We start from the raw sequence: 26069 nt of genomic DNA, 5'->3' as shown, positions 1-26069 counted from the left end.
TGGAAGTACAGGTAGCCCATCCTTTCCCATCCCATTGAATCACATATCTGCAGTATTGAAGTCTCTCTCAATAGACTGATACCATGTTTCTCCCTGCCTGGCCTACTAACCACCCCCTTTGGACTGTTGGCTTTTTTATTTTCCACAGGTAAAACCTGCTATCTCAAATCTGAGCATGGAAGAGGCACTCCAGTCCATGTGCCTGTAGATTTTTTTAACTTAGTCTTATGTTTGTTGACACAAAAATATATTTGCATTTATGCTGACCGAAGGTGGAGCTCCTTCTTGCAGGTCACTATGTTTTGCTGCTGTGGGAATTTCCAGAAAGAAAGAGATAACAATAAGGAAAGGCTGTATGTGGATGTGGAACCATTGCACAGTGAGAACCTGAGGGCTGAAACCATCTGTGCTCTGGTGGGAAGGATATATCAGTGCAACACTCCATCCATACCTGACAGCATTGCATGTTGCACCAAGGGACAGAAATAGAAGCACTCTCCCAGCCTCCTTTCTCTTCTTCCTCTGTGCACACCTATAGCCTTGATCACAGCAACCACTCCAGACTGGGAGACAAGGTGATTAGTAGGCCTTTAAAATCTTGTCTTTGAGAAGAAAACAGTTTGAAAAGAATTATTAAAAACTCAGCGTAGTTTCCCACAGCTGAAGGGCCCTCTGCATTGGTTCTGTTCCCTTTAAAGCCTGGAATGCTTATGCTGGTTAGTTTAGGGAGAGAGTATGGGACTTTTTTCAGTAAACAACCTCAAATTTCCCGAAATTGGAAACACATTTAAGTTTTGGAAAACAATTGTTTGGCAGTTGCTTTTACAAGAAAGCCATGCTGCAAACACAGCTCTAGACTGCTGCAAAGACCTTTCAGGTTGGATTGCACTGAGCAATGCAGGACCAGCATCAATATTTGAGCATGCAAATCCAGGGCTTTGCCGTGGTTTACGTGTAAACGTGATGCTTGGTTCACACTCCAGTCAGTTTCTCTCCCCCAAGGAAATCTGTGAATAATTCCAGTGAGGTTTTGTACTTTCAGAGAGTCCAAGACAGATGATTTTTTCAGATACAGATCCATTACTAGTTCAAAAAGGGTTGCATGGATTTGGGCAGGTAAGAGAGAAAGCTTAATATTTGTGCATGGAAGCAAGTGTAAGTGAAACTGAAGGGACTGCTGAGGCCACTGAGGTAAAGCCACATCAGAGTTATTAATTCCTTCTAATGATATTGAGAGGCAACAGATGACAATTAAGTGTTCTGTCATCACAAATTGCTTCAAAATTAATTTAGAGATAGCATTACCCAAAGAGATGCTAGTTTTTCATTTAATCCAGATAAGACACTAGATCAACCAAGTCACTAAATCCATTATTGATACAGATTATTTTTCATAATAATAAATCACAAAAAAACATAAGAAATCATAGTTATAGACCAGAGCTGTGTAGGTTTTCCCCTGTGAAGTGCTTGCACTTGATCCACATGAGGGAGGAGGAAGCCTTTTCCAGCCTTTTCCAGCACTGAATACTGACTCAGCAGGGCTCTGGGCATCATATGCTCACTCCAGAGCACCTGAGGAGCCCACTTTACAGCAGCACTGAAAACACATTTAAGTTTGGAAACACATTTGTACCACCAGGTACAAACTTGTCCCTTTGCAGTGTCATACTTTTATCTCAAAATTGCCAAACTGGCAATTGTCTGTCTTTGAAAGATTCAATCTAAATTTCAAGAGAAGAATAGGACTAAATTGCCAGTGAGAATTTGGGAACTCCTGCAATTAACAAGAACAGACAAAGAGTTCAATATTTAATGTGTGCCTAAGAATTAAGATAGAGAAATGCATAAAATCTTCTTTCTTTAAGCTTTATTAAATTTTGAAGATATAAAGTGGACAATAGCAGCACCAAAACCATTAATTAAATAGCTTCAAAGGTCTCTGCAAATGACCACAGTTCAGCTTTCAGCAGATTGGATAGGAATTCTGTGTGGAAACACCACGTCACATTATAAAGAGGAAGGAAGCTAGGAGAATTATGGAACAGAAGAGAGAAAGTTGGGTTTGGTTTTCTTACATAAACCCTTACGAGTGTAAGGGTTACCCTTCCTTTTGTCTGGTAAAGATTTGTGGTAAAGACCATGGGGAAATGCAAATATAGGAAGTAGCATTGTAAAATCCTGTTTTCAAATCTCACCACTATCAATACACAGAATTTACTGTTCTCTCACGCTCAGTGGCACAGTATATGCTGAGCTTTCAATGAAAACAGGAAAAAAACCAACCCTTATTTGCTTTATCTCCAGTATATGTTTTCAATGAATTGCAAAGACCTGAAGTTATGTGTTTGTTTGGGTCTCCTGCTCATGAATTTTTCTCACATGCACAACTAAACTTAGACTAAAGTAAACTGCTACAGAAAGCACTTCCAAGTACACACAACATGCAAATGGATTTAATCCCTCAGAGTTTTGAACCTAATTTACCTTCAAAAGCATTGCAAACATAAGGAACATGTATGCTAGGATTATGCCATGAGGATGAAATACAGAAATTTCTAGTATGGATTCAAAAAAGCCATTCCAGGCATGTATTAGTCAAATACTCATTAAAAACTTTTTTTTTTATTTTGGAGTATTCCAAGTTCTTGCAATAATGAGCCTTTAAGCTGAGGTTCCAGGTCTGATTGGCTATAGATTAGGTACTGATATAACCTGGGGGAAATTCCATAGTTGAGGAAATACATTCTTGGTGTGTGTCTGAAGTGATGCAAATGTTGAGGATGTAAGGAGTAGGCAGGATCACTATGCAGCACATTGCCTCCTTCCTTTGCCAGTTTGATCATCCTCAGTAGCTGTCAGGCTACACTGTCAGTGCCAAATCAGACAATCATCTCACTTGATTTAACAGCAAGCACAGTTTTGCCTGCAGCTGACTTGAATTCTCTAGTTCTAGTATTATATAAAGTACTACATCAATTCTTAAGCTTCATATGAAAAGCAGAATAATCCCCTTGAGTTTAGCTACAACCTTTCTTGTGGGTTTTGCTCACAGGATTCCTACAGCAACATGAGCAAGTACCAGTTAGCCTTACCCTTGCTTACTCAGAGAGCCAATAGTACATGACTGTTATAGTGTACAGTTACAAAATACAGTGTAAGGAATAACTCATTGAAACCACAGATTATCCTTGCCAGATGCTCAGAATTTGCCAAGCTGAATTAAGTGGGATTTCTAGAACAGAAAGGATAACTCTGGGACATCTCAAAATGGCTAAACAGCTCAAAGAAATCAGAAAATGTTTTTTTTCCTCCTGCATTCAGCAGAAAAGAAAGAATAATTCCCCCTCTTTCTAGAACACACGAAAATACCTATGATTACAAGCATCAGAGATACTGGGGATTCTTCCTCACAGCTCAGTAGATGAATGACAGATTCCAGTACTATTTTATGCCTCAAGCTTTGCTCTCAGTATGCACCATGCTCTGAACAAGGAAGAGAAGGGTTGCTCTTCTGTGATATCCAGAGAGCAGAGACAGCATTTGAATACTAAGATTGCAGCATTTCATATGTTTATGAAGAGGTTTATGAACATTATTTCCTGTTATCAAAAAGACCCAGTGTCTCAAAGTGCTGCTCCCTTTATAAATTCACATTGCTGGAAATACTAAGGGTTCTCTTTTCTACTGGACAAACAGCCTCTGTAAGGTCACACAACCCTCTAGACATAACATAAGGACAAAGACATTTTTGGATGATGATGATGTTTAAGTGTTCTTTCCACACTTTCTACATTATTTGTGCTTTCTCTGTTTCCATCATCATCCTGGAAAGTTTATTAGTAATACAGGATAGGATGATAACAAGCTTTAAAATGTTTTGTAGGAGACATTAGACACCCGTGTGGATCTCTGCTGAATGGGACATCAAAGACTTGCTTATCTCTTCATGCCTAATTTTTTCAGTGTTACTTCTGTGAGATACATTTTGATCTTGTGTATGTAAATGTTCAAGCAATGCGTACCCATTTTGTTCTGTCTTAGGATCCTGAAAGGTCTGTTTCTATTCCCCTGAAATCTGCTTGAAAGAACTATCTGCTATGTAGAAACCCTGTTTATATTCCTTGACAGGATTTTGCATGCAAGTAACAATTGATACGATTCGGAAGGACCAATGCTCCCATTTAAAGGGCTGCTTAATAAAAATTATTCAAGCATCACAGAAACATAATAATAACATTTCACTGACTTTTTAAACTGCATTCTTTAATATTATGTTTCTACAAAATTGAAAAATATTTTAAAATAGCATATGACTCTGGAGTAAAAGTAAACTACTCACTTTTGAAATAATATTACAAAACTCTGCAACTCTGAAATTAAAATGGATGTCAGTCTCTTTTCCCATTTAAGAAGGGAAAAAACAAGAGGAAATGGCCTCAAGTTATAGCAGGGCAGGTTTAGATTGGATATTAAGAAAAAATTCTTCACTGGGGGTTGTCAAGCAGATAAGGCTGCCCATGGAAGTGGCTGACTCACCATCCCAGGAGGTATTTAAAAGATGTGTAAATGTGGCACTCAGGGACAGGGTTTAGTGGTGGACTTGGCAGTGTTAGGGTAATGGTTGGACTCTATCTTAGAGGTCTTTTCCAACCTAAACAATTCTATGATTTTATAATTCAAATAAATGACACCTATGCAAAAGGAACCATACCTGTTCCTAATATGGACAGAGGAATTAATAAAATGAAACATAACATGATTTTAAAAGAATGAGCATATTTATTCTCTATTAGAAAGAGACAGTACATCAAGGTAAAAAATATAAATATCAAAATCATTTAACAGTTAGCCAACCACCCTGACTTGACAGCAATATTTTGCAAAATCATTGCATAACAATTTTTTCTGGCAGATTAAACTCCACAAAATCCATGATGTGTACTTTTTCTGTTTACATCATAAATCATCCTACAACAGTAAGATAATGTTCTGGCGTATGTATAAAACATCATACAGTAACATGATAGATGCTTTATGAAAGCTGAAAAGAAGGAAAGGAGAAAGAATGTCTCTTAATGCTTCCCTTAAACCTTAGACTCAAATTTAAGCAACAGATAGTCACTTTTCCATTTGCAGTCATTTAACACAGGCAGTTCCAAGTACATACACAAATACACAAATATATTAAAAGGATTTGTTATAAATAGCTATTGCTTTTGTAGGCAGCTTCAAATATACAATCTTCTTTATCTCTTTAAAAAAATAATGTCCCATTTTTTTAGTCTATTAAAAATAAGAGTTCATCCACAGGTAAATATTCTTAATTAGAATGTGACTCTGTGAATGTCCCAAAGAGTTTGTCCCAGTGTGTGAAGTAAGGAGCATAGTTTGATTTGAATTTCAGATGGTGGAGATCATGATGTGGTGCTCCTCCATACAATCCAAAAGGCACAAGTCGGTGAGTTGACCATGGGAGGTCATATCCAGAATGGTCCTCCACTGACAAACCAATGTTTACAAGGAAGAAAATCATTTCTGTCAAAGGATGGCATCCCAGGAGCAGTGGGTTTATAGCAGCAAAAAATCCCAGTGACAGCAACTCCCACACGCTGGAATACTGAGTAGTAAGTGCAAACGTCGACACGTGCTTGTGATGCACCTTGTGGAAGGTCTTGTAGAGCCAAGGCACCCTGTGATGAAGCAAATGCCACAGGAAGTACTCAAAATCAAATAGCAGCAGACAAACTGCTACTTGCAGCAGGACTTCAGGCAGCTCTGGAGCTACCACTGGTAGATCCATGGGTCTCCAGTACCAGTGCAGAAATGTCACCGGGAAGATCAAAACAACATGGTGATACACACTTTGAATAATGCAAGGCACCATCATTCCAAGACTTGGATAGGTCTGTGGCTGGATTTTGTATTTTCTCAAGTCTGGTAGTCTAATGCTTAAAAAGTCCAGCGCAACATATGGAAGACAGAAAGCCATGTATGCTGTAAAAGAAAACAGCACTGGAAAAAATGGTGACCTGATCAACGGCTCCTTTGCGGTGACGAAGTCCCAGAGAGGCTGCAGGCACAACCTGTCCTGCTGCCCCTCCATCGGAGAGCCGAGCAGCACCCGGTGTGGCAGGCTGCAGTTCATGCTGCTTGCAGGCTGAGGCAGCTGGAAATCCTGCAGGCTTTTATGCAGCCTGCTCCAGCAGACTCCACCCCCAGACATTCTTGCAGAGGAGTGAGAGTCGTTAAAGGGGAAGCTCTTTTTCCTGTCGTATAGAATGCAATATAATGCATTACAATCTCAGAACAGAATTAGCTGGCCAAGGTTATCAGTAGAGCTCTACCAGAGACCTGCACAGTAGAAAAACAAGCAGAAGTGCAGAACTCTAATGCTGGAATTCAGAGAAAGTGTTGGAGCATCTTCTATTCCACTTACTGCAGACACTTCAAAAGTTGCTGTTTCTTATTAATTTTGAATCGTGCCATCCTTTTTTATCCTTTTGTCTTTATAGACAAGGCAATAAAAATTACCACTGATTTATTTATTTTATGTGCCTGCTACTTAAACTCCAGGTCTGACCTGTGGATATCTGGTGGGTAATGGTTGTGTGCAAACACACATTTCCTTAAAGATCCCTTGGTTATAAAATAGCCTTAGTTAAAACCTTAAGGAGACCTACAACACACTTCTAGTCTGGATGTGGTGGCTGTGTCCTATCTCCATCTAACTTGACATTTGAAGTCATGTTCTCCTTTACATACCTGTATCCACTAGACATGGAAAAATTCACCTGACATGACTAGATGCAAAATTGAGCCAACCACTTTTGAAGAACATGAGGTCCCCCCCGTGCAGAGAAGAATACAGGGTAAAATCTCATTATGCTTCCTCACAGATGCTTAGCTACAGTATTATCACATTATTACAATATTCACTCCATATCTCAGAAGCTCTATTAGCAAGTTGATATGAAAATCCCCCTTTACCCATATATCAAACTAATATATGCACTTAAAAGATCCACCATTAGTCCTATGTCCTTTAAAGGATCTTCCTCTGACCACAGCCAAGCACACCACAGGCAGAAGCCAGCAGGCTTGACTCCAACATTACTAATTTGCTAAAAGCTTTTAGAGGTCAATGATGGAAGTTTTGATTTAATCACTAAGACATTACTTCTTTTGTGCTTTTAGAAAAAGAAAAACAAAGCTTTGAACATTTAGGGAAACAAAGCTTGCCCTAAGCTTCCTATGAACTCACCTCTTTTGTCAGTAAAGCATTTATTCTAATATTGGAAATGAGGTCAACTTCCTGGATGACTTTATTAGCTTGTTCAGATGATTTTATTTCTTTGCCAATCAGAAAATAAATCTGATGGGGCAAATGTGAGACTGCATTTCCTTGCTTCTGAATAATTAAGAACGATTCATTAGCAGTGACCTTTTCTGAATATGCATGAGTTTGTAACATTTAAGTTTGCTTTCTGTTTCAACTGTTTTCTTTTCAATAGATTCTGTTCCCTCCTTAGGCTACAAGAATTTCACTTAAGCAGTAACATTATCTGTGCTATTATTATCAGTAGGTCCTTGTTGGAGACAGGCTTCTACCTGTTCCATATATATTTTGGAATTCAGATTCCTTGCTGTTATGAGACTGTTTTGTTGAATTAATTTATTTAAACCATTAACTGTTGTGAATTGAAACCTGGTGCAAGACACTAATCTAACAGGTGAAGATCTATATCCAAGAGCTTTGTTTTAATCTTCTGACTGCATTTTATCCTAACCTCTATTTCACAATAAGGCATTTATAACACCAGCTGGGTCCAAGAATATTATTGTGATTTCTGTTGATTTATACAGTCACAATCAGAAATTAAGTCTCCCAGATGGGATAAGTGATCCTCTCTATTATTAGAATTATGCAGGGAATCAATCTATTTTATAATGTGTTCCAAATCTCATATTCTAAATTTTATAGTATTCCAAATCTCACTAAAGGGAGATTGACATAAATTGCTCAACTGCCTTAAAGACACTCCTCTGACTAATCCCTACAGATACGTGAAGTCTCAATAAGTTTTAGAGCCATTACTGCCCACAAGCTATATTTTAAAGAATAGGCATTCTGCCTGCAGATTAGGTCATAGAAAAATATCCATAAATCCCTCCAGGAAAACTAACGGCATTCTGCAGCGCTGTTTCTGGGATATCCCGCAGCACAAAGCCCGCGCAAGGCGCCGGCGAGCAGCGCTTACCTGGGAGGCTGGCGCCGCCCCGAGCCCGGCGCCGCGGGCAGGGCTCCGCCGAGCCCCGAGGGACAATCGGCCCTCGCACTCCGAGAGGACAGAGCCTCACCCTGCCGAACCCGAGCCCTCTGCCTTAGCCACCACACAGCATTTATCATGGATCTCCGCTCCGCCGACTTCAGTTGCCTTGTCAGCGCAAGGTATGACGCCAAAAAAAAAGACAAAGTACACACAGACCCCTTCTGCACCTTACTCAGCGACACAACCCCAGCTATCTTCGCTCAACTTACAATGCTGCCAAAATTTCCCATGCGTTGCAAGAATCTCTCAAAAACTCACTCCCGCTACAGTTTAGGTTGAAGGGCACATAGTTTGGAATGAGGCCCCACAAAGGGTCTTAAATAGATTCCACATGAGCACAAGATGCAAGCACCTACCCAGGCTGCACTGTTAGGTACGAGCTATAACGCAAACAGCGCACTACTACAGTGGGTAGCAGCCAAATGAGGGAAAGTTAGCGGGAGAGAAAACTAGAATCAACATCCTGAAACTAATCAGCATTAGGGGGAAAAATTCCTTTTTCCATCCTTCTCTTCTCCCCCTCTGTATGGCAGTATTATTGTTGTACCAGAGATAAGGCAACATCCCAGAACACGCGGAGCCCTCTACCGGGAAAAGCGTGCTGGGGAGGAGGGCTGGAGCCTCGCTCAGAGCCAGCACCAGGGAAGCAGCGCAGGCACCAGGAGCAGCGGCAGTGCCTGCCCTCGTTTCCAAGGAAGCTGTTACCGTGCTGGCTTCCTGCACAACGCGCTGCTCACGCCCGGACTCACCTGCCCGCAGAGCTGCTGCGGGGCGGTCCCGCCCGCAGCCCCGCCCGCAGCCCCGCCCGGTTCCGCCCGGTCCCGCCCGCAGCCCCGCCCGGTTTCGCCCGGTCCCGCCCGCAGCCCCGCCCGGTGCCGCCGAGCAGCCGCGGTGTCCCCGCGCGGTGTCCCCGCGAGCGAGCGGCAGCGCCGCCCCGCGCCCATTCGCGGCTGCAGGGTAACGGCGCCGGGAAACGCTGCTCGTCTCAAAGCCCCAGGGACAACCAACTACGCACTGCTTTGCAGCTGCACGGAAAGTTGGTAGGCACGGGTCTGTCACAGCCTTTATAGGTGGAACGGGTTTGGAGGGAAGGAGGGCGCTTGGACTCCATCTTAGAGGTGTTTTCCAACCCTAAATGATCCTATAAATCTGACCTACAGCCCCCTTCTGTTTGGTTAATCTGCATATTGAAATGCAGGATCTGGAGAAAAATAAGCGAGATAAAACTCTCCTCCTCGCATCCCTGGTAAGTAGCTTGTACCCCGAGCCCACAGGGATGCTGAGAATTTCAGGATGAAGAACACACATTCCTCTTCAGTTTTGTTTAAAAACTTTAGCCTAACCACAAAATACTTTTCATAACAGAACCAACACGTTTTCTTCATCGAATTTTTAATCTCCACCTCCCCAACCAAGCTTCACTGAAAACCCCTCCAGCCAGTATCAAGCATAATCAAAGGTCACTTAAATTAGTTTCCAACAATGGCTGATAATGGAAAACTGCCCATGAAGTAAATTGCTAATTCTCAAGCTTTACCTTAACAGGATCAGTTTTCAAAATAATAACCATCAGGAAAATATCCTAAAATCCTGTCATTTAGAATTCATAACTCAGGAATGAGAAATTGATTTGTATTCTCAGCAGCTTAGAGACATAATTTCCAGAAGAGTTGGAACGCAATGCAGACACTTCCACTCACAAAATACGAATTAGGCAATCCTGTTACAGGTGTGGCTAGTGTCCATCCAACCTTCATGATTTTTTATTTCATTGATGATTTCAATTATTTTGGTCATATCAAGTTTTATGAAAATAGGCTGACAGGAAGAAAGGCAAGCTCCTGATGGGCAGTGCTGCAGCATGAGTTTGTATTTTATAACACAATACAGGGAGAAGACATTATAAATGCTTTCATTACAAGAAAATCCTCCACCAGGAGCCATTTTATTAGATATCCAAAAACCTATCCAGCCATCAAGTTTTCTCTCTCACATCTTACAGAGTAAAGCCATTTGTAACTTTCAATGATATAAAGGCACTTCTGTTTCATTTGGAGGGGTTCTGTTTGTTTTGAGAGGCTTTGGGGTTTTTGTTTGTTTGTTTGTTGGTATGGCACATTGACTATAAATAATTTCTAGAAAAATTTGTTCCCAAGTTGACAAAACTGTTTTTCTTGCAGGACCCAAGTAGAGTAGGAGGTCTGTTTCACCACCTCTTCCTATGCTGAGGCACTTCTATACTGCTTGAGTTGATGTATAAACTTTTATCAGTGCTATCAGTAGCCATGGAATCACTAACCAGTGTAAAAATGCTCTGTGTGGAGCTAGTGCATCATTCAGTACACTTCACTAACAAACACACACTCCATCCTCAGGCCTTCTGATGAAATGAACACTGTAAATGTACTTGCATCCATCAGCTGAACAGGGACTACTTTCTTCTGCCTTTCTAGCAGTCACTAAATGCTGAGACCAAGCCAGCAGAAAGTGTCCCATGCCCTCTGTTAAGCCAGTTAAGTGCACTTTTATACTGTCCAAAGCTGGTGTTCAGCCAACTTTCAACAACACACACATACATACATACCTGTAACACAGAGGTCCATAGAGCAGGCACTCAGTATTTAAGATCTGCTTAGAAAAATGTACTTTTCATCACTGAACTCTTAATTCCTCACAGGTGATTCTAAATAGAACAAGCTTCTCACTCTCTCCTCTATGTTCAGGGTATCTTATTTTGCACAATTCTTCCCAATGACACCTCTCCAACTTTCTGTCACACAGGGCCTGCAACTTTAGTGAGTCACGGAGAACTAAAGCAGCTCATAATTTCCATAACTACCCTTACTCCAGTGAAGCAGAGAAGCTCCATAATGGCTTTTGTGTAAAGCTTCCAGTATTCTGGCTTTATTTCCAGGCACACAGGGTGTTCATCAGCTGACAAAGGTGGCCACACATAGGATTTAATACACTCTACTGTCTTGACTGCACAACTACAGTATCCAGAATGTACAGGAAGGTATAGCCTGAGCACATTTATTATTGAAGGTGACAAAGGTCAAAAGCTGGTTTATGTGTACTGTGGCAAAGATTAGCTCCCTGCCTTACTATGTGATTAAATGCCATTTATGAGATTACCAGACAGTCTGTTAAGCAATCCAATTACCCAAGGTTTAAGAATATGATACAAGAAGCTTTCCACCACGTCAGTGGTTTAAAAGAAGCTTCACCTGAAGGCTTAGAAATGACTCTGTCTATGTGTAATTATTTACAATTATTACCTTACTTAAAAGTCTCAGAGAAGTCCACCTAAATAAGAATGGCCTTTTAAGCTAGAAAAAAGCTTCTTACAGGGAAAAAGTAAAATAGAAGCTTAGCTATTTTACTTTTTCTACTGTACTCTTTTTTTCTGTACTTGTTCTATGGATTAATAGTTGTAAAAAATAGACTTGGCTTTCTGAATTCTGTCCCAAAGATTCCCATGCATTCATGGAACAGGAAGTGAAACACCACACCACTCCAAACTCCAAGCAGGTCTCATGTTTATTGAAAGAGCTCAAACTTAATAAACATGATGCACATGGTTCATGCCATACCACATACCCTCACAACTGTTAAATTAGCCACCCTGGATTCCAACAGAAGCTTCCCTTCAGCACAGCAAAGTAAAGCATATCTGGCTGTGCTTTACAAAAGACCAAAGTCTCATGAACCAATGAACTACTTCGTCCCTAAACAACACCTGAGAATTCCCTGAGTCTCAATTAGGAATAAAAAAAAATACCCAAAGAAACAAGTCCTAATTTACAACCTGTGTCTATTTCTGAATTTTTTTGAATTTTTTTTTTTACAAAATAAGTTTGCCTCAATTTAAAATGCATTATTTCCTATGACATGTAGAAAGGCTCTTTATCCTGTTGGGATTACTGAAGAAATCTGAGTTGAATCCAACTATGGCACAGAAATTATCATCTGGACTGAGGCAACTGACTCTGGAGATTGTTCATTTGGCACAGAACTTTGATGTATCTCAGAGAAACCAAAGTTCTCTGCACAGTCAATGGAAAGAGCTCCAAAGTCAGCCCCCTGAGGCAGATGTGAATCCTCTTCCCCATTAAATGGGTCTTAGCCCCAGTTTGAAGTAGACAAATCAAGCTGCTGTAATACTGTCAGGCTTCTCCAGGCTGTTATTTAGTTGCTGAACACAATGGTGGGGAGCACCCTGTAAGTGGTTAAGAAGTAAACAGATCTTCAATGCAGCAGATAATTAAGGGGAAAAGTCCACAGAAATTAAGTCACTCAACCTGTAGAATTAATGCTTTAGCTCTTCTCTCACCAGCAGTAGGCTGGGGGAGCTTGTTTTCTAGTTAGTGTCAGTGCAAAACACAAGCATGTTACATCACTCTCCTTGAAAGCCACAACCTATTGACAAAGTTAACTGAAAGTGGTTTTGTTTGAACATTACTCTTGTTCCAGGAATCTGCCAGGGCAAATTGCAACCTCTATCCACAGCTGGTATGTGAAACACTGAAGGCTTCAGGGATACCATCAAAGCAAGAATCAAAGCAATGAATCAGTCCCAAAATTGGAGATTTTGACTGACAGTGGTTTCTCTGGCTTCACTGCAGTTCTTCTGGGCAATATTGAAAAGGGAAGTAATCTGATTTTATGTGATTGGCTAAAATAATACCACAGCAAAAAGTTACTAAGTGCTTTGTAAAGTGCCAGCACCAAATAGGTCACTGCAGTACAAGAAGTACTTCTCAAAGGTACTTAGAAATGGCCAAATACTGAGAAATGGCTGTGTTTTATGCACAGTGAAACACTTGTTCTAAGTGTCAAGCACCTGAGGTGCTGAATGGACTAACTTGTCTAATTTGTCTTTCAGACATTTATGTGCACATGACATACTCTTTTTGTGCTAGGTCCTACTGCTGTGTTTTGAGTACCATGCCACTGTGTGCAAAATAAGCAAAATACTGTGAAGAGAGAGAAATAATACTGAGAAAAAATAACCAAATATTAATCCAATTTAGTAGTCATTGCTGGCATTTAAAAAATGCATCCTCCTAAGCAATGTAGCATTATTGCCAGAAAAGTGTATTTTCCAAAAACTGACAAATTCCTGGTGAACCAATACCCATGTCAGTCTAGAGATAACTTCCTAATCATGTTAATAATTTCATTATACATGCGGTAAGGTGCATCAAGGCCCCAGATGAAATCCAAATGTTCCCACTCTGGAATGTTTTTGTGGTAAACCAAATTGGAGATCTGAGTGAGCAGCATAGCAACATCCTTTGGGTCTGCCAGCCAGTCCTGTCCACCAGTCCACACTGCAGTTGGTACAGTCATCTCTTTTATTTTGTAGAAAGGGGGAGTAGACTGAGGAGAGGGAAAGTGAAAACAAAGCATTAGAAAAAAAAAAATCTTCAGTATGATCCTACACTGCCAGTGTAACATACTAGCAACTGCAAGAACGTGTCAGATACTAATTTTCTCTCTTGGACAGCTAGAGATGGAGTCCTGGCTCAACCAAAAATGTAACTGCAAGAGTGCTGCAATATTACAGCATGTGCAGCAGTAAAGATGTGTTTTGAAGAATTTACAAAGACAACAGGGTAGCAAGACCTCAGAGAATGTGAAAATGCATCCCATTCAAGGTATTTCAACTCTAATCTAAGGCCAGAAGTGACTGCTACTCTGAAAGTATGATACTGCAGTATTTTGCAGTCACTAAGAGATAAGGGGCAAAATATTTTTGGAACTGTACACAGCAATTTAAAAACAAAAATGAGTGGAGACTAAACAGACTAAAGATAAACAATACACATGAACTGACAGCCTGTGCCTTATGATGAGAAGTGCAGGGGGATCTCATGATCCAGACTGGCAGGACTTCCCCTCAAGGAAGTGTGTGCCACCACAGCTTCATATCCATATGTGAGCCCCACACTGACTTAGGACTACCTCTGAGCCCTACAGTCCCAGCTGGTTTCTGTTTTTGTTCTTTTGGAAAAAGCAGATCTCCAGTCTCGTTACTGGAAAACACCAGCAGCTCTTTAGCATGCAGCATAAATACAGCACCCAGAGAAGTGCCCAAGGACTATTTTCTGTGACACTCTAGAATTATAGATGTAAAAGATGTCTACCTGGTTATAGTGAGCCATGTTTGCAGCTTTGCTTCCCCAGTCATAAGCTTTGAGTTCCCCAGTCCTCACAGCCTAGAAACAAAAAATACACATACAAAGAACTGCAACACTGCTATCAGAAGAGCTAAAAAGTGTAGTCATCTGGAGAACAGGCAACCTACACAAGAAACAGTGGAATGCCAAATATTAACAAGGACAAGTGTCACTGCTTTGCCTAGTGTCACAGGAATGGAAAACATTAACATTCAATACCATTAGACTTTGTCCCTTAAAATTTCACACTCTCTCATAGCAATGGTAGAAAAAGATTAAGGAAAACAGCCTAATGTATCCAAAGCCAGGATATGGCAGCTCCATGTTTTCTTCTGAAATATTTACCTTGATATCTAAATGTATATGAATAAAGCAGGGAGCTTTCTTAGCAAGCCTAATCTGCATAATTTACCATCTACTATTTTTTTCAGAAACAGAAGTTTATATAACAGGGATCTGGAAAAAAAAATCTTCACACATTTCTTTCTGAGCCAACCCTTGAACAGCTGTGTACAGTAGAACACATTGCCTATGATGAGGTGACCAAATCCAGCTACCAGAGCTCAAGTAGCACTGACCACTGATTCCATGGGAAATGTCTCACTTGTCAGTCTGCTGACCAAGCTTCAGGCACAACAGCATCACAGGCATGAAACTGTGCACTGAGACAAACATCAAAATATACTAACAAATATAAAATGAAGCTAAACAGAATAGAACAGAAAACCTGCTGCTACAACCTGTAACCAAAACAGAGTTTGTTAAAAGGGAAACAAATACTCTTTACAGCACCCCTCTGAGGTAAGTTATTCTGCAGTACTTTTTGTTGGTTGAGGTACTTCCAGTTACAGTATTTTCAAAGAAACAGGGAAGAGGGGTGAACCACCATAAATCCTTATCATGAAAGCAGCTGCAGTATACAGCTGCCATTCTAACTTTTGGCAGTTCCAAATTTCACTTGGGCTAGGCTGCACGTATATTTTGGCATTTATTTCACAAATATCAGACACATCAATATTCTACAAACAAACCAGAGTCATGGGCACTTTAGTTTCTGGAAAGCCTACCTGGCTCCAGTGGATCATGTTTTGTACAGATGTTCCTGCAGGGCAGTGTGTTGAATACACATCCACTCGGCTCTGCAACAAGATCATTAACATGGTTTACTCATCCTCACAGGGCACCAGTTCTACCCATTGTTGCTTCCTGAACAACTAACAGACTATTCCATTCCCCTTAAAATGTTATAAACAAAAGTTAACTGGAGCCATACATACAGATGAGGTAAGAAGTTAAAACATTTGGGGGATTAATTGCATTGAACAACAGAACTCTCAAGCTGAATTTTAAACCTAATAATGGTATCCCTAAAACATTTTTATACATTCAGTCAATACTGTGTTAGCGTTCATACTAATTTAGCTATTAAAGAAAGTCACTAGAACACACCATATTCAAGTTTCTTTCATTAAAACCACATAGAAGAAAGAATAGGTTGCCACAAAGGTCATCGAGTATTCTGTGGGTGCAAACATGGGTAGCAAGCCACTTCAGCAAGAAATTCTGAGGGAGGAATTGTTTCTTTCCAAACATGTCCTACAAAAAAACAAACATATAAGACAAACATGTAATTGCACAGAATGACCTATTTTCAGTTTTTATACTACAGCACTCTTGAGGTAATTATTTACATTTCCACCAATGACAGCTGTTTCACATGAAAATCAATGATCTCCTTATCAGCGTTGTCATGGTTAGTGCTTCTGCTACAAATAGTGCAGTACATTAACCCCACCAAGAGTATATGGGAACTGGGAAAATCTTGCAAGAATTTCAAACCTAACCTCAAATTCCAATAAATTTTAAATTCAACAATTTACAGTTATATTGTACAGCCTTTTGTCATCAGATTGTTTAAGGCTAAAGTATGTTAAGCTCTGCCTGCTAATTTTAAATGGCTTTGTACTTGCAACTTCCTCTCTTCAAACCATGAGAGAAAAACAAGCTGCATGAGATGTGGGGTGACCTCTTCCTCTTGATGGGTATTTTTAAATTGTTCAAGGATTTTAAAATGTCCCACTGCAAGCTTCCTTAAAAGTGACACAGTTCTTTAAAGATATGACTGACCCACGAGTTTGTCACTGTCAGGTTCTCCCTGCACTCCAGTTTTTTGCAAGTCACCGTGAGAATCAAGTTCCTCAGCACAACATTGAACATCTGCACAAGGGACTGATCAGCTGCTAGTCTCATTAGACAAAGTCCATTATGCAAGGAACAGGAGATCACAATGATTAGTGTTGCTTTTATGTTGACTGCCTTTAGAGCAAGGAACTAGTACTACAGACAGACTTTAAATCAGTGCAGGCTGGATCAGAAGGGGGGGTTATGTCACAGAACAAACAGCCCTGTGTGGGAATCTCCATGGGTGGTGGAAAGAAAAGTGATGGTTAAAAATGACACACAGCAGGGTGTTCACAGTGTCTGACTTCAGGCACTTATTCCAGCCTGCCTCATTCTCCTTGATGTTAATGGGGAAGAGGTAAACTCCTCCAGAGGATGATTCACAGCATCTAAATAAAGCTGTTGCTCTTAATCACTCTCTGAAGGATCCTCTTCCAATACTAAATGGTTGATTGTGAAAGAAATCTGTTAAAGTTCATGGACAATTCATGACCTGTATTCTGTATAAAGATATTATACAACTCTTCTAAAACATAGTGACTAGTTAATCATATGATTTTCCTAGCTTAAATTCTAGAAACATGTAAATGGAAAAACAATTTTGTTCCACCTATTAAGCTGTAATTGTAAAATACTACTTTAAACTGATGCAAATTGTCTCACTAGACAGTAATAAAGCTAGAGGAGACACTGCTGACTTCAATAGCATCATTATGGTAAAATTGACCCAGAATCCTTATCATATGTTACTCTCTAATCCACAGCTATTAACATTCTTTCCTATGCTATTTTCAGATAGAAAGGGGCATACCTCATTTGGCTTGAAACATTTACACTCAAATACAAACCTTGAGCAGCACATCAGGAAACAATCCAAATTTTACCAGAGGGCTAGTGGCAAACTTGACAGTAGCTACTGGTGCCAAGGCAAAGAACATTTTGATTTTCTTAGCCAGCTGTGGCAAAGTTGAAAAAGCAACAAAAGCTGTAAATAATATAAGGAACAATTAACAAACCTCAGTGACACGAGTTAGATAAGAATTTTACCTGGTAGAAATTCTACAAAAATCTATGTGAAAGTGTGCAAAAGTATTTTTGGATTAATAGTTTAACTATATTGCACTACCTAGGATTAGGTTAAATAATGTAAATTAAACTAGTTACTACAAAGCCTAAATTAAATGCAGTAATTCAGAAGACTTGCTTTCTTCCAGAAAGCAATTTAATGCTTACTAACCCTTCTTCTACAAGAAGGTCTAAAGCACATGAGCCAGGCCCTACATGCAGCAAAATATTCTGGAAATGGGAATCTTTATTCTCTGCGTCTGATGAGTCTAATTTTATTACATATAATTCATTGATTTTTTTTAATAGAAGCTGTACTGCCACCTACCTATGACTTCAATTTATCAGTCTAACAGCTTTCCACTTTTAAATAAACACTGAAAGATCATGTCTTTTCATTTTTATGCTAATATTCCAAAAAGCCACTAAAAACCAAAAGCAGTAGTTTTCAAGTGTCCTGGTTTTTAATCACTAAAACACATATGTGGAACTTGATACCATTTCAAACACAATATATTCTAATAAATGCATATTTATTAGAACATACCCATTGTGGTGCCCTGTGAATGGCCAATGTAAAATACTTGTTCCTGGCCAGTTTTCTTCAAAATAAAGTCCACTGAGGCTGGAATGTCGTATTTAGCCATTTCATCAAAGCTACAAAGCAAAGACAGAAAGTCAGTTGAAGAAATCAGTGATGAACAGCTGCACAGAGCTTTTCTGCACAGACCCGTTGTGTGGACATAAAGAAAAGCTTCTTTTGGATGAATCAGAACTCTGATGATCAAGTTTTCAGTTTTCTACTGACCACCTAGGAGTTTCAGCACACCAAACTGATCTCAAAACTCCCCTTTACTGCCCCTCATCTGGTTATATGTGTGACACCACATGTAACCAGAAAAAAATATCCTGCCAGTTCACAATGTGACTGGATAGCAACACAAGGATACCTGAAAACCCAGAATTCTTCCTGCTTCACTGAGAAGTGTGTGTGCTTCCTGGACCAGGTGTTCCCTCTGCTGTTTCCCAGCCACACATCATAGCCAGCATCTGCCAGCATAAAGCCAAGGCTGTTGTAATCCAAGTTTGTGATCCAGTTGCTGGCATCTGCAAGCAAACCATGCTGCAGAAACACAGCAGGCCTTGGACCTGAAAAAGAAAGTGGTTTTGATAGATTCCTGTTCATTAGGCATTGCATACGCAAGAATAATTCAAGTGAGCTGTTGAAAGTCTGTTTTAGGTTTGCACTTGAGTATTTTATCTACTTGACTTAATCTATAAGAACAGCAATTTGTATAATGGTCAGAGTGCCATGAAATCACATGCTTTTCCACCAAAAGCTACTTTTTATCATTAAGAGTTTTGAACTAGCAACTTCTTAGTTTTATAACTTGAAGTTCAAAACAGACAAGTGTGCAATAAATAAACATGAGAAAAGCAGGAGTTACAAGAAAAATACAGGTACCCTTACAATTGTTTCAAGCTCACAGACTCAGAAAAGTGGTCCAAACACAGTAGCAGTTTTAATACTTATAAACTTTTCTCTGCCCCCACACATGGGGAAGGCATTCCCATGTATTTGTTACTGAGGTCTTTGTTTTCCAGTGCCAAACCACTGTGCTGAGCTGTGGAAATCTCTGCAGCTGGTGCTGATATTATCTCTGTGCAACACCCTTCCATCACCAAAACTCTGGCAGAACCTGAAGAGCGGTTCAATAGCCAACAAAGGAATCTGTGTTTCAGAGGACTTTCTCCCCTAATTTAACTAGTTATAAGAACCACAGTTAAGACCCAGGCAGAATTTAAGAAGACTTTCTTGACTTCCCCATCCTGAAAAGGGAAATGGCACCTCTATGTGGAATACAGATTTAAAAATTGCAAGTTCCTGCTTCTACACAGAGAAAATCAATTACCATCTAATCCCTTAGGAGAAAAAAGGCCTTCAAAAAATACGAAGACCTGTCTCTGGTTCTCACAGTAGCAGAGGTGTTTTGGCTTTTACTTCTGCTCTGAAAACTGAAAACAGGTAACATGACAACTAGCTCGATGCCAGGGATTACTCAGGAATTTACCTCCTCCAGTGACACATCACTCTGCCATGATACAGACTTACACAGTACTTCCTCCATTGATAATTTTAGACTTGGATCTTTCAGCAGAAACAGATAAATCATAACTCCCAGTCACCTATATTGTCTATCACAGGTCATGTCCATAAATGTTTGCTGCAAGTTTCATATTCCGAATTAACAATGCTCCCCTTTCCTGGAAATCTTTATACTGTGGCAAGGAACTTTTGAGTGCCTGCTTTTCCCACTTTGTTAAAAAGCCCACATGGCATACTGTCCAGGCAAGCAGAACAAGTGCCCAGCAGTGCCCAACTGGCACTGGTGACAGTACAGTTCTGCACAACTGTTTACTCTGCTGCACTAACCCTTTATTGTCTTATAAACAGGACTGTCAAGCCTCACACTGAATATGTTTTCAGTAATGTTCCACTTTCCATTGACACCTTCTTCCCTTTTTCTAAACTCAGATCAACCAACTTGTGAATTTTTGAAGAACAGGCTCTCCTCAAGCTGCTATTGCTTGTTTCGTAACATTGGAAGGGGAAAACTGTTTAACTGCCTTAATGCTTTAATTCTGCTCTCATTAACCTCCATATCTGCCAGTTCCTTTTTACACTTTACCAAGCAGTCACCAGATCTCCACATGACCTGCACAATCATATGACAAACTGACTTGGATAATAATAATGATTTTCTATCACCTATGATCCTAAAAACCCCAGAGGGGAAATAAAAAGGGGAGTCCTTAAACTACGCTCTCTGCATACAACATTTTGTCCTCTTCATTACAGACCCAACAAGCTGAAGACAGATTTACTTCCACACCCTTCTTACCCATGTTATGCAGTTGTTTTAGGGTTTTTCACAAGTAAAACAAAAAATCCTTGATGTTTTGCTTTTAGGTTCTCTGTACATTTCCTTTCTTTTTTCCCTGAAGAATGGTGGGCTTTGTTCCAAAACATCATGTGATACATAATTCCAAGGAATTCTATTCACATTTTGCAGGTATTGCAAAAGAAAAATACGGCATATATATGCTTAGTCAGCAGTAACACATCATTGGTATCTTCCTGAGGAAAGATACCAAGTCTATAAAAACTTAAGATCAACATGAACTTTGAAATCTTCATTCTCCCAGAAGCTCACACTTCCACAAATGTGGTCAGTAATCCTTGTTTTCTTAAATTAAAGCACTCTGCAAAACATGAACTTGGGGTCGAGGGCGTGGCAAGGGGTATGTGGAGAATTCCAGAAGTCAGGAAACTTCTGTTTACTTATGTCATCAATGAAGGATTCAACAAAATCAGCAGGTACAAAGGCAGCCTTTTTCCTGTGGGCATCTCTGAAATTAAATACAAAGACACCTGCCAGTTTTGACAGGGCTCGTCCATGCACTGATCTTTACACATTCCTTGTGAAAGACAACAGACAGTGCAAACATCCTAACTCCTACACAACCAACAGATAAGCTCAGGAAGGCTGTTGCTTGGCCTTTGACAGGGGAGAGGGTTTTTCCACAGGTCTCGTTCACACCCAAGGCTATAGGACAATCATAAATTTCTTTTGGGAGCTTCATGTTTTTACCTGTAATCCTGGGATTTTTTCAGTCTGAAGTATTCTGAGGCAATCCTTAGAACATGTAACTTCTATGCAAATGGGCTGCTGTTTTATGAATGGCTGTAGGAGCTTTTATAAGGCATAGTGGCAAGACTGATAACAAATTCAGCCACTGCACAGACATTGTTAATTCTATACAGAGTGTATGAGGATAGCAAGTCAAAAGGTATGGGTCTCTCTTCTTCACATCTGTCTCATTTTTAAAGCATTCTATCATTCAGTCCTCACCAAAGCCTTTGCCCATATTGCTTCCTTGTAATTTTGAGCTTACACTACCACTATTCTCTCTATCCCCCACCTCCTCAGCTGTGCAACCCCTGCATCTCCTCCATGGTCTTAAACCACAGTAGTCCTTAATCTTCTTCTGGATTGTTACAGAAGAAGAACAAAAGTTTTATAATGCAAAGACAGCATTTTCATTTTTTCTTTTTCCAAACAGACATAAATCTTACCTTTGCTTCCTTCATGGCCTTTTCTTCCATAAGGTATTCTGTTAATGGAAAGAATATATCCATCTTCTGTTGTCACTTCATATTCCTCACTAGGGTATCCTCTGAAGATAATAATTTCACTCTGAGGAGAGAAAAGAAACCTCTTGGAACCAGACTGCCAGGCTCCTCAGTCCACCAACAAATGCAAAGTACCCTGGGTTTCTTCTGAAGACTGGAATGTGTAATTAAAGGGTCTGGTAGTAATATGCCATCTGCCTATCAGGCAGATTTTCTTAATAAGACATCCCAGAACAACTCAGGAACTAGCCAGACTGAATGCTAGGAATCTGTAAGGATTCCCTAGACTGTCCCAGCCACATGGTGCTTACAGTGAGAAATAAGATGTAGTCTTTAAAAGGAGATTATGGTAACAGGGCAGAACACCAAGAGCCAGATTTGTCAGACAAAAATTGAAACTGTCTGCTCTCAAGAAAACAAGTAACATACAAGTGAAGACAGAAGAGAGTCACTGGCACCACTGCAGTATACAGGAGAGAAGGATGTGTCATTTCTTACTTTCTCCTCAAAATTTATGCCCAGTGCAGAGTTTTTAAGTGAGTTTGGTGTCAAAAAAAACAGGAAAATAATAATAAAAATCCTCACACCTGTTAAATGCTTTGGTTTCATTATCAGGTTTAATTTCTCATCGTTTATGTCTTGGGCTTTATGTTATTTTGTTTTGATGCAGCTCCACTAGGGCAATGAACTTGCTGTCATTGGTTTTATGACACCAACCATGCCTTGAGAAAATCTAAGAAATGCAAGATATGATCCGAGTTCTTCTCTAAGAGTGCTGGGCAAGGAAGAGGAGAAGAACTTAATTAAGCATGCTATTTCTTTTAAATATGTCTTTAATTATTCACAGTGACGTTAACATTCCAAAGCGATTTTAAGGCGGTTATTCCAATGCTATTAGTCTTAGACTAAATTATTATCTTCAGACCTTTAAACTATATATACATGATCCAAGCACTTCTTTTCTTATACACCTTAAGCATTTCTATCTTGAAGCATCTTCTCCCACATGTGAAAAATTGGCACAGTTTAGACAGGGCAGAGGAAAGAGAAACGAATATCGGCTACCAACTGGAAATATTTAAGGAGTTAGCTACTGCAGCAGAAGGAAAACAAAGTTAAGAGGGTAAATCCCAAATGGGGAGAAAAGCAGTCGTGGGTAAGAACCCAGGCGCATGGTGCTGGGAACTTCACCGCGCTCCACGAACATCGGCTTTTATAGCGGTTCCGAAAGACAGTCGCAAAGAGGCGAAAAAATGTGAGAGAAAGAACAAATATAGGGAACAGCGGGCCAAGAGGACAGGGAAGGAGGAGTAGAGAAAGAGGACGTGTAACCCTTGTGTGTGCGCGGCTGCAGCAGCGGGCTGGCCGCTGGCAGGTGGCTGAAGCCGCCGGGGCTCTCCCCGCGCTGCCCAGCCCGCCCAGCCCCGCCGCACACAGGGCTGGGGCACTCCTGGCCGCGGCCGCGCCACTCACGATGTTCATGTTCGTTTCGGGGTCCACATTCCTCCTCCCTGCGGCGAACGCGCCCGAGCCGCCGATGCTCTGCAGCAGGAAAGCAGCGAGCAGCAGGCCCCGCATCCTCGTCCTACGAGAAAGAGCCGGGACACGGCGGCCGAGCAGAACGCGGCGCTACAGCGGCTGCGAGCGGGCCCGGGCGAGGCTTTTGTGCCACCCCTCGGTGACATGGGCGGGAGCAGCGGCGCAGCCGGGCCGGGCCGGGCGTGCCCCGCGGGTCGCAGCGCGGAGGGAGCGGCGGGGGCGGCGCTGCCGGGCCGGGCTGGGCTCAGCCCACACGGCGCGGCCCTATCGGCGGTGCCGCCGCGGCGCGGCCTTGGCCGCCCGGCCCGGCGTGATTCAGCGCTTCCGCAGCAATGCTGTGTGAATCCTCCCGGCCCCCGGGCTCCATTTCCAGAAGCCGTGAAGCCTCCAGAACGGCGCCCGTGAATTTGCTTCTCTGCCCGCTTCGTCTTCTGCATTTGCTCCGCCTTCGGAGCCCGCACGATGCCGCCCTGCCAGGGTCCGCATTGTGCTCCGCAGCGGGCTCCGTGCACAGAGCGGCAGCGGCAGCAGCGAGGAGGACGGCGGGGCCCCCCTGCAGGGTCCGCATTGTGCTCCGCAGCGGGCTCCATGCACAGAGCGGCAGCAGTGAGGAGGTGCCAGGGTCTGCGTTGTGCTCCGTGCACAGAGCCGCAGCAGTGAGGAGGTGCCAGGGTCTGCGTTGTGCTCCGTGCACAGAGCGGCAGCGGCAGCAGTGAGGAGGTGCCAGGGTCTGCGTTGTGCTCCGTGCACAGAGCCGCAGCAGTGAGGAGGTGCCAGGGTCTGCGTTGTGCTCCGTGCACAGAGCCGCAGCGGCAGCAGTGAGGAGGTGCCAGGGTCTGCGTTGTGCTCCGTGCACAGAGCGGCAGCAGTGAGGAGGTGCCAGGGTCTGCGTTGTGCTCCGTGCACAGAGCGGCAGCAGCGAGGAGGTGCCAGGGTCTGCGTTGTGCTCCGTGCACAGAGCCGCAGCGGCAGCAGTGAGGAGGTGCCAGGGTCTGCGTTGTGCTCCGTGCACAGAGCCGCAGCGGCAGCAGTGAGGAGGTGCCAGGGTCTGCGTTGTGCTCCGTGCACAGAGCCGCAGCGGCAGCAGTGAGGAGGTGCCAGGGTCTGCGTTGTGCTCCGTGCACAGAGCCGCAGCGGCAGCAGTGAAGAGGTGCCAGGGTCAGCGTTGTGCTCCGTGCACAGAGCCGCAGCAGTGAGGAGGTGCCAGGGTCTGCGTTGTGCTCCGTGCACAGAGCCGCAGCGGCAGCAGTGAGGAGGGCGGCGGGGCCGCCCGGCGCTCCCCGTGCCGGAGCAGCATCCCCGGCGTGCCCCCGGGGCAGGGCACCTGCGCCTCGGCACCGCCCGTGCTTCCAGGGGCCCGACAGCAGCCACTGCTGCTCCTGCACACACACATCACCATCCGTCATCTTCGAGCATTGTCTAAACATATCCAGCCTTATACAAATGGGCTTCCATGCGTGCAGGGTCACCATCACGGCTTCCTGCAAACCTGTGTCATGTTCATGCTCTGCGGCGTGATTGGCAGGCACTGCATTGCACCGCTGTAATTTCCCGGAGAAGCGTGTCTGTGGTCAGGGGATGTGTGACCGGGCTTGCAAAAACTTGGACCAAATTCAATCCTTTAAAATAAATATTCTGTTCTCTGTCCATTATTGTGGAGTAATATCCATAGAATAACACATAAAGCTGATACTAAATATGTAGTGATACAGCAAGAGGGTGTCCAGAACAGAAACGCTTCTGTTTATTTAGAAAGCACTAAGATTTTAATTGAAAAATCATAAAAGTTTTCATAGCATCCCCGTGTTTTGATATGCAGATGTCACTAGATACAGAGATACTATATGATCCTCTGCATTTCTGGCTGTTATTTCTTAAAACTGTTTGATTTTAAAGAACTTGGGTGGGAGAATTATTGCTCAGTGATTCACTTGAGTTTTTTGTCGAATTAATTAAAGGTTATTCTTCCCTGCTAAGGGAAAACCCAAATTATAAAATGCCACAATTGCTGCTGTCAAACATAGTAATTATATGCTAACCTAGACTAAATGGGAACCAGTATAAAATAGGGTATGTTAAGGGACCCTGTAATTAACTAGTATACTATGGTATAGTTAATTTACATTATTGTAAAAAAGGAAAACTACATTTCAGGCAATTGTTTGGCTGACCTGATGCTTCCAGGGGGACTTCTTTGTCAGCATGTATTCATTTCAGCTCCAAGGAAACATCCAGATTTGAATTTTCTCTCATAAAATGTGTAGATATGTTTGAAGACATTTCTTATTCTTCTGGATGTACAGATCACTCCAGTAACCAAAGACTTTTTATTAAATACAAACGCATTTGTTGTTCCCAGCCCATTTCCAGTAATGTTTTTCAAGAAGCTTCTGCATTTGCTGCTATGCAGTGCAGCTCTTCCTGAGAGCAGTCAGCCCAGCTACAGCTTGCTCTGAAGTGAAAGCAGCAGAGCTGTAGAAAGATTTCTGAATTTTCCTGTGCAGTGCCCAGCAAGTTACAGAGATGGCTGCAGAAAGGCTCTGCATAACTGTTCTCTTACTTACTCTGATTTAA

At 41.9% G+C, this 26069-nt stretch overlaps 2 protein-coding genes across 4 annotated transcripts; both read right to left on the bottom strand.

The window, feature by feature from the left end:
- Nucleotides 1–4759: 4759 nt before the first annotated feature.
- On the bottom strand, nucleotides 4760–9054 carry CH25H (cholesterol 25-hydroxylase). The gene is made up of 2 exons (XM_077183090.1): nucleotides 8262–9054; nucleotides 4760–6269 (listed from the first exon to the last, which is right to left on the bottom strand). The coding sequence occupies exons 1-2, from the start codon at nucleotides 8408–8410 to the stop codon at nucleotides 5324–5326; spliced, it is 1095 nt and encodes a 364-aa protein (XP_077039205.1). The 5' UTR covers nucleotides 8411–9054; the 3' UTR covers nucleotides 4760–5323.
- Nucleotides 9055–11855: 2801 nt separating this feature from the next.
- LOC129122961 (lysosomal acid lipase/cholesteryl ester hydrolase) lies at nucleotides 11856–25021 on the bottom strand. 3 transcript variants are annotated; one of them, XM_054637104.2, is made up of 9 exons: nucleotides 23430–23670; nucleotides 21900–22020; nucleotides 18712–18910; nucleotides 18309–18418; nucleotides 17545–17681; nucleotides 15965–16111; nucleotides 15583–15654; nucleotides 14483–14554; nucleotides 11856–13715 (listed from the first exon to the last, which is right to left on the bottom strand). In XM_054637104.2, the coding sequence occupies exons 1-9, from the start codon at nucleotides 23532–23534 to the stop codon at nucleotides 13476–13478; spliced, it is 1203 nt and encodes a 400-aa protein (XP_054493079.1). In that variant the 5' UTR covers nucleotides 23535–23670; the 3' UTR covers nucleotides 11856–13475. The 3 variants fall into 3 exon arrangements, with proteins under 3 accessions (XP_054493079.1, XP_077039196.1, XP_077039194.1); XM_077183081.1 differs by lacking the exon at nucleotides 23430–23670 and adding an exon at nucleotides 22544–23388; XM_077183079.1 differs by lacking the exons at nucleotides 11856–13715; nucleotides 14483–14554; nucleotides 15583–15654; ... (2 more) ...; nucleotides 18309–18418; nucleotides 18712–18910 and having other exon boundaries at nucleotides 23430–25021.
- Nucleotides 25022–26069: the final 1048 nt, after the last annotated feature.

This window comes from Agelaius phoeniceus, chromosome 9, assembly GCF_051311805.1.
Source record: "Agelaius phoeniceus isolate bAgePho1 chromosome 9, bAgePho1.hap1, whole genome shotgun sequence".
In the NCBI taxonomy this organism is placed as follows: Eukaryota; Metazoa; Chordata; class Aves; order Passeriformes; family Icteridae; genus Agelaius; species Agelaius phoeniceus.
The sequence above is the reverse complement of the archived record's forward strand: the minus strand, read 5'-3'. Positions and strand labels throughout refer to the sequence as shown.